This window comes from Raphanus sativus, chromosome 4, assembly GCF_000801105.2.
Source record: "Raphanus sativus cultivar WK10039 chromosome 4, ASM80110v3, whole genome shotgun sequence".
NCBI classification, from domain to species: Eukaryota; Viridiplantae; Streptophyta; class Magnoliopsida; order Brassicales; family Brassicaceae; genus Raphanus; species Raphanus sativus.
Genome location: NC_079514.1, coordinates 28,808,870 through 28,816,847, shown reverse-complemented (window position 1 = coordinate 28,816,847; position 7,978 = coordinate 28,808,870). Strand labels below are relative to the sequence as shown.

At 35.5% G+C, this 7,978-nt stretch overlaps 1 protein-coding gene and 1 long non-coding RNA gene across 7 annotated transcripts; one reads left to right on the top strand and one right to left on the bottom strand.

Moving 5' to 3' along the window:
* Positions 1–712: 712 nt before the first annotated feature.
* On the bottom strand, positions 713–2,620 carry LOC130510800 (uncharacterized). Of its 5 annotated transcripts, none has more exons than XR_008944572.1 (5): positions 2,329–2,620; positions 1,952–2,225; positions 1,717–1,861; positions 1,562–1,641; positions 713–889 (listed from the first exon to the last, which is right to left on the bottom strand). It is a non-coding gene; the product is annotated as an uncharacterized LOC130510800 (long non-coding RNA). The 5 variants fall into 5 exon arrangements; XR_008944573.1 differs by having other exon boundaries at positions 1,956–2,225; XR_008944570.1 differs by having other exon boundaries at positions 1,717–1,849; positions 2,329–2,619.
* A 146-nt stretch (positions 2,621–2,766) lies between these two features.
* On the top strand, positions 2,767–7,321 carry LOC108826954 (protein ALP1-like). 2 transcript variants are annotated; one of them, XM_057007456.1, is made up of 5 exons: positions 2,767–2,859; positions 2,963–3,033; positions 3,728–3,807; positions 3,889–4,194; positions 4,284–5,817. In XM_057007456.1, exons 3-5 carry the CDS (start codon positions 3,730–3,732, stop codon positions 5,709–5,711), a joined length of 1,812 nt encoding a protein of 603 aa, XP_056863436.1. In that variant the 5' UTR covers positions 2,767–2,859; positions 2,963–3,033; positions 3,728–3,729; the 3' UTR covers positions 5,712–5,817. The 2 variants fall into 2 exon arrangements, with proteins under 2 accessions (XP_056863436.1, XP_056863437.1); XM_057007457.1 differs by lacking the exons at positions 3,889–4,194; positions 4,284–5,817 and adding an exon at positions 5,849–7,321.
* The last annotated feature ends 657 nt before the right edge of the window (positions 7,322–7,978 follow it).

Here is a 7,978-nt window from a genome sequence, read left to right as displayed (position 1 = left end):
CCCCTCCCAGTGCGACTGGTACACCTCGATTAACGCCAGTGGTTCCCAATCTCTCTATGCCGGTTGTCTGAATCTTCATAACTTAAATACAATCTGAAACGGTCAACACCGCCAAAATCTTGCAAACCAAAACAAGCATAACTCCAGTATATACAAAACGCAAGGTGCCGCAGCCCCAATCCAAAAGCGATCCCACGAGTTTACAAACTGAACATACCTCCAAAATAGTCAATTTACTCATACACAAGAATAACACATGCCAACCAATGGCTCACCTATCACACCAAATAAGCTCCAGTAACCAAACACTCGCGGAGTGACGACTTAAAGTAAGGTGGTGGCAGAAACATCACAAATTCACTGGCAATCTCCGAGAACGGTTGACGAACCTGATAAACAACTGAGCAATCAAACAAACTGTGACATCCTCCATCTATTAAACATCTGGCTGAAACCCTGCTAGCTAGAGAACGGATAACGATGAGTAAACTCATCGTCATAAAAAGACAATTGGGTTAGGAGTTACCGAACAGAAAGGTGCTAGTTACTCTTATTTTTAAAATTCCCCCAATTCCCAAATTATTTTTCAAAATCGTCCAAAACCGATTAAAATCGCGTCCCACAAATCGCCATCCCGGGTCGGAGCCGGGACGGAACCCGCTCTGATACCAAATTGTAATACCCCGATTTTCCAAAATAATATAATAAATAATAATCTTCAAAATACTCAATTTATTACTCATTATAAATCCAATAACTAACCATAAATCCAATATTCACATAATTCTCGGAAAATATCGATAAAAGCATAAAACCGAAGTCTGAAAATAAGAAATAAAACTCCCAAAGCACCCATCCAATAGCAATCACTTCTGTCCGCTAGTCTCACCTGAAAGGGGGAAAAAGAGGGGTGAGCAACAGGGGAGTCGCTCAGTGAGGTATGGGATGCTAATCCGCAAACCACTGACTTGAGTAATAGAACTCCCGCTATGGAAGTCTAGCTCTAACATGAACACACACGATGCCTAACACATCACACAAACACAAACAATGCGATGATAGCACACAGCTAATCCATACACCCCGCATTTCCTCATAAGGATATAATATATATACTCTGCGTCGCTAGTACAGTATGTCTCTGTACCCCCGCACACCATGATCTGCGTAGATATGCAAACGTCTCTGCACCCCGCCCACACACACAAAATCTGCGTCGCTAGCTCAGACGTCTCTGGGCCCCCGCACACCATATCTGCGTCGCTAGCTCAGGCATCCCTGAACCCCCGCACACCACATCTGGTCGACAGCTCAGATGTCTCTGAACCCGCACATCACATAGCCCCTACTATATAACTATGTACATACATACATATATATCTCATATCTCAACATCACACAATCCAATCAATAGTTGAATCCTCTAGACCCCTAATTCCGGTTTACAATACATAATCTAACTAACAATCACGACTCAAACAGACTCAATTCATATTTCGAAATCTAAACTACGATAGAAAGAATTCTATTCTGGTACGGAATTTACGGAATAGACCCTCACCTTTGCCACGAGTTCTGAAGATAACCTGAGAAAACACATAATGAACCTTGACGACTCTGAAACAGCAATTCTGGAACTCTCTGAAAATAAATGGATATGATGATTCTGGCAGAACTAAACTCCAAAGAAAATAGATGAATATCTCAAGAACTGACCGTTAACTTTTCAATCCCTCCGTTCATAATGTAGTGCTAGATGTCCTCTGTCCGTAGCCACCGACTTTACTCCGATCAGACACGATTTGATCAACCAAAATGGCTTCCCACCTAGGCTGGTCACAAACGCAGACTGCACAAACACCTCTCACGAAAACAAGCATAATTCTCAGATAATAACTCGAAATAACGATCCGCTTGTTGGAGATGATAGATAAAAGAATCAACTACTTACTTACAAATTTCCAGATTGAAAGCTTTCGTTTAGATCGGCCGTTTGGCCTTTACACTGAGACTGGTCGGAACTGTATCTGCATCACTAAAGCTTCAGCTTATCCTTGGCCAAGAAGCAACGTCAATAACTTTCCAACCGTGCCTTGGTTTTACGATCGGGAAGATGATCTGGAAAGCTGACAACGAGATCTTTCGATTGATATCTCGCTCGTTTTCTGGTTCCTTCTAGATCAACGGAAAAACACTGATGAAGTTGACTTATCGGCAGATCCGATCTACAACGAGTAGCCCAAAAGAAAAGATCATAACTATTAGATGAAAAATCCAAATGATGATCCGCTTTCTGATAACCATAGATCTATGAGTGTAGAACATAACCTCAAAATTTGGCTTCGAAATACTTAGTTTTGATCGATCGTTCTTCAGTTCTCCATAAACATGTCTGATGAGCTTTAGTCTCTCTTCTCAAATGGTGTGATGGCTCCTCTTTCATGGTGGCTGGAGATGGAGAAGAAGATGGCTTAGAGAAGGTTGAATCTCCACTGACGGCACATAGCTTTAGGTTTTTAGGAAACTTATAATTAACAATTTAATATATAAGCAATTGGTTTATTGTCTTGGTCCAAATTTTAAATCAAACCGAATACCAATTTCGGTTTAAAGATTTCGGGTCGTTACACATATATTATTCAATGTTGTTTTAAAAATTATCATCAACAAATTGATATGATATTAGTATAGTTATTTTGAATAGATTCAATTTTAGATCATTTCAGTATATCTAAGTTAGACAATTCTCTTTCTATTGATTTACATGAAGTTATGGTTTACAGAGCATACATGGAGCATAAGTAAAATTTATTTACTGGAAAACCATAAGTAAACTCATATACAGGCAGAGTTAAAAAGGTATTAAAAGGGATAAGCATCAGCTTTTGCCTATTTTCAACTCTCTGCTACTTTTTCTGATTTGTTAATTAATATTTATTTTTTTGAATCAATAATTTTCCAGTGTTCTCTACTAATTAATTTGGCCATCAAGCTATATAGACGTATAGAAGGCTTCCATTTCTGAACCAAAAGGTAAATTTACTTTCATTAATTTTAAGGAAAATTCAATATAGTTTATAAAAATTAAAACAAATGGTCTTATAAATTTCAAATAAACTATCAGAATAAAAAAAACATGATTAATTTTGTTTAAAAGTGTGATTTTAAAAATATTAGATGGATTAACATAAAACATCAGTGAGCTCATTAGTTTAAACTAAAAAAAAATAGTAAAAGTTTTAGATTTATTGTATCTTGATTTTTATACATTATTTTATATAAGGTATTATTTTGAAAAAATACTACAAACATGTATCTACCTTTAATATTATGTGACACTGTCGAAAAGTATTTTAAAAATACTAATTGTTATCAAAAATGAAAACTATGACAATATAAAAATATATTTTAAAACAGTAAATTGATTTTGCCACACGGTGATACTAGTATGCATGTAAAATTAACATTACAATAGATTATATATATATATATATACACACTAATTAGAGAAAGATATATTATATTTTAATTCACATGCAAAGCACAATAAAAATAAAACATACATATATATAAATATACATATAACCATAGTTTTAAAAGAAATCAGTAGGCCATAAGAATTATAAAAATATTATTGTAATAATGATTTAGAATTAATATAATTTTTCACAAATCAATTAAAATAATAAAATTATTTTTAATAACTTTTATAATATTAAAACTGTAGGTATGACGTCTAATCGCCGACAAAACACAACATTTTCCGATGAAGAAAATCCAAATCTTCCTACAGAAACGTCAGCACGGGTAAGTAAATAATAATATTTTTAAACGTTTTAGAATAGTTTACATATAAGTAAAATAATTGAATTTTTTATAAAATTATAGAGGGGAGACAATTTTAAATGGACACCTAATCGAGAACGAGTATTTATTGAGTTATACGACCGAGCAATTGCCATGGGCGATTACCGCTTCAAAGATCCAACTCCCGCTGGTCGAGAGTTTCTCGTTGATAAGTTCAACCAAGAGTTTAATATTAACGTAAACTACCGGTTCTTCAAAGAAAAACTTGATCAACTTAAACGAAAATACAAGAAGTACAAACAGCTTATGAAAAATTCTACGGGCATTTCGGTTGATCCTACGACATCTGTGATATCTGCGTCTGATTCATGGTGGAAAGATCGTGAAGTAAGTACAACAACATCTCTTAAAATCAGCATAAGTTTAATAGATTCTACAAAATTTGTAGTCTAAAATCTATATAATCTTATTAATAGGTAGACAGGATTGTAAAATCATTTAAACGAAAGCCGCCGGAGCTCTGGGACGTGATGCAACGATGTTTCATTTTATATGACGTCCAATCACAGTCTCAATACTCCTTGCACCAGAGAAGAGAAGAGTTGATGAATGACGGTCAAAATAATGATGAAAGTCACTTTTACTCTGAATCATATGGTGGTGATATACAACACACTCAGGTTCCTGAGACGCAAGAAAATGAAGAAGTATATCGCGTTAATATTGATGATGAAATGCGTCCTTCAAATGAGTTCGTCCGTGAGAATTTGCGTCAGAATTCTTCACCTGCTGCTGATCCTTTTCAGAATCCTACTTCAAGAGTTCAACAACGAAGTGGAATAAAGCGTGGAAGTAATTCACAAAGAGGTGTAGGAAACTCTCGGATCTCTGCCAGAAGTGGATCCCAAGGAAGTCGAAGAAAACAATCATTCGAGACAACCCTCACAGATACAATGGCTGGCTTTAGAGAGTTTCAGTGCCAAAGTTTGCAACAACTACGTCCAAATTCTTTTGACGAAGATGATTACAATGAATTCGATACTGCTGTGAAGATATTCGAATCAATGGAGCTTCCAAATGACACCAATTTCTATTGGGCGTGCATTCATGCATTCAAAGAAGAAAGATTTTGGCGCAAGTACTTTATTGACAGAGCTGAAAGAACCACAGAAGATAAGTTGAAGTTTTTAGAAGCTCTTACTGGATATACGCGGGACAACGAATACGTGGGAAAGCGGTTAGAATCAGGACAAAATTTTGGAAGTCCAACTTGTGGGCAACGGAGTTCTGGGTTTCATCAATGGGGAACACCTCCAAATCAACCACAATGGGGTACACCTCCAACTGCACCACAGTGGGGAACACCGCCAAATGCACCGCAATGGAGTTCACCTTCAAATGCTCCGCAATGGGGTACACCACCAAATGCCCCACAATGGGGTGCACCGCCAAATGCTCCGCCATGGAGTTCATCTCCAAATGCTCCGCAGTGGGGTACACAACATGTTCCACAATGGGGTGCACCTCAAAATTCTCAACAATGGGGTTCATCACCAAATACTCAACAATGGGGTTCTACATCTGCTGTTCCACAATGGGGTTCATCACCGACCAGTCATCAATGGGTTTCATCACAGGATGCTCCACAAGATATTCGTCCGAGAAATGTTCAACGTGGATTTTCCCTAGAAACAGAAGTACAAACTACAACACATGAAAAGGAAGTTCATGTTTCTGAGAATGTTGTCAGAGGAGTATCACCAGAATTTGGTTTCAGGAACTATGCTTCTACAAGTAAAACATCACGTCCAAGAAGACGAGGAGGATTATTCAACATATGGGGATCTGAACGAGGACTAAATCTAAATGAAACACAAGAAAGTGATTCCACTTCGGATAACTAGCTTAATAAGATTTGTGCTTTGTTTGTCATTGTTATGTTTTGTTTCACATTTTATTTTATTATGTCTGTTATGTATTGTGCTTTATGTTAATGATAATTTCCACTGATTTAGTTTTTATTTTGTGGTTAAAATTTCAGGCTTTTCGTATATGTCAGTTGCGATCACAAAATCCCCACAGTCTAAATCACGATGAAAGAATTGAGTTATGGAATTTAGAAAATGAGCAATTTGAAGAGTTAATAATTCAACCATCATTGAGTTATTACAATCGTTATTTTGAAAGGGGACCAGTTCAAACCGATTGTGGTTTAGGATGGAGAAATATTTGGCGTCGACTACAAGTAGACGATGCTGCGTGTCTTCTGTTACTAAGAATGTCTCTTGGTGTTTTTAGGTCTTTATGTGACATATTGCAATCAAAATATGGTTTACGTCCCACTCTTAACGTTACCATTGAAGAGAGTGTGGCTATGTTTTTGAGAACTTGTGGGCACAATGAAGTTCAAAGAGATGTTGAATCACGGTTTGGACGGACACAAGAGACAGTGAATAGAAAATTCTTTGAAGTTCTTACGGCGACAGAGTTACTTGCTTGTGATTACGTTAAAACTCCAACAAGACGAGAACTACTCCGAATTCCTGAAAGTCTGCAAACGGATAGAAGATACTGGCCATATTTTAGTGGGTTTGTGGGAGCTATGGATGGAGTTCATGTATGTGTTAAAGTGAAGCCTGAACTGCAAGGAATGTACTGGAATCGACATGATACGACATCATTTAACATCATGGCGATATGTGATCTAAATATGTTGTTTACATATGTTTGGAATGGAGCACCCGGATCATGTCACGATACAGCAGTTCTCACGATGGCACAGGACGGTGATTCTGAGTTTCCTTTACCTCCAAGAGACAAGTATTATGTAGTTGATTCTGGGTATCCACATAAGCAAGGTTTTTTGGCTCCCTATAGATCTTCTCGGAATGAAGTTATTAGGTATCACATGTCTCATTTCGACAATGGTCCTCCTCCTAAGAATAAAAAAGAACTTTTTAATCGATGTCATGCATCTCTACGTTCTGTTATTGAAAGGACGTTTGGAGTTTGGAAGAAGAAATGGAGGATTTTGAGTGAATTTCCGAGATATGATATTGCAGTTCAAAAGAGAGTGGTAACTGCTACAATGGGACTACATAATTTTATCAGAATTTCAAATTATTTTGATGAAGATTTTGTTGAAGAAGTGAGGCATACAAATATCAACAACGAAGATTTTGAAAGTGATATAAATGACATGGAGACAACAAATATAGCTGATGGAGATCATATGACAAACATTAGAGACAATATTGCGGATATGTTATGGGCAAATTATTAAGTTATTTTATATTTGTTTATGTATTTTTTCATTTTGTGTTTTGATATTTTGGTGTAGTTTTTATTGTTTAAATATATGATCTGCATTTTTTGAACTGCTTTTACCATTCATAACTTTTAAAATAACTTCTCCTGCTTGATCTGCATCTCTCCTGCATGATCCGCTTGATCAGCACTTGTCCTGCTTGATCTGCATGATCTGTTTGATCTGCACCACTTGAACTGCTTTTCCCATTCGAAGCCTGAATGGTGAATGCAGTGCGGGAAAACTGCATGTAGCAGGAGAACTGCACTTGTCCCGCTACTCCATTCGGACCCTAAATTATGGTGAATGGAGATTTACGGGGTGGAGGATCTGCCAGATGGGAGAACCACTAAATATATGCTTCCCATTCTCAGCCTTAGTATGAAGTTATTATTTTATTTTCATATTTTTATTATAATTTTTTTATATCATATACAAACTTAATATTATATTTTTATCTTGTAATTTTTGTTCCATTTAAATACAACATTTATTTTAATATTTACACCATATTTTATCATGTATATTTTTAATTTAATGTTACAGTTCACTTATAGTTTTCAAATTATACATTTTCAAATTCAAACTTTTTCATAAATTCTTCTTTTGATTTTTTTCAAAAAAATATTCCTTTTGAAATTAGAAACTTTTTTGTAACTATCTTTAAAACTATTTAAATTTATCATTAAGTATATAACCTATTTTGAAACTATTTTAATTATCATTAGTTAAATATTATTATTTTTTGGTAAAATTAATTAATTAGTTATATTTATTTGAAGTAGAATATGTGTTATCGATTAAATATTAAGATTTATATATATATATATATTATTTGTGTTGATATTTTTATGGAAACATTAA

Coding starts and splice junctions, on each gene's coding strand:
- LOC108826954 (XM_057007456.1), top strand. CDS start 3,730: ATGACGTCTAATCGCCGACAAAACACAACATTTTCCGATGAAGAAAAT. Junction 3,808..3,888: donor CTACAGAAACGTCAGCACGG/GTAAGTAAATAA, acceptor ATAAAATTATAG/AGGGGAGACAATTTTAAATG. Junction 4,195..4,283: donor CATGGTGGAAAGATCGTGAA/GTAAGTACAACA, acceptor TCTTATTAATAG/GTAGACAGGATTGTAAAATC.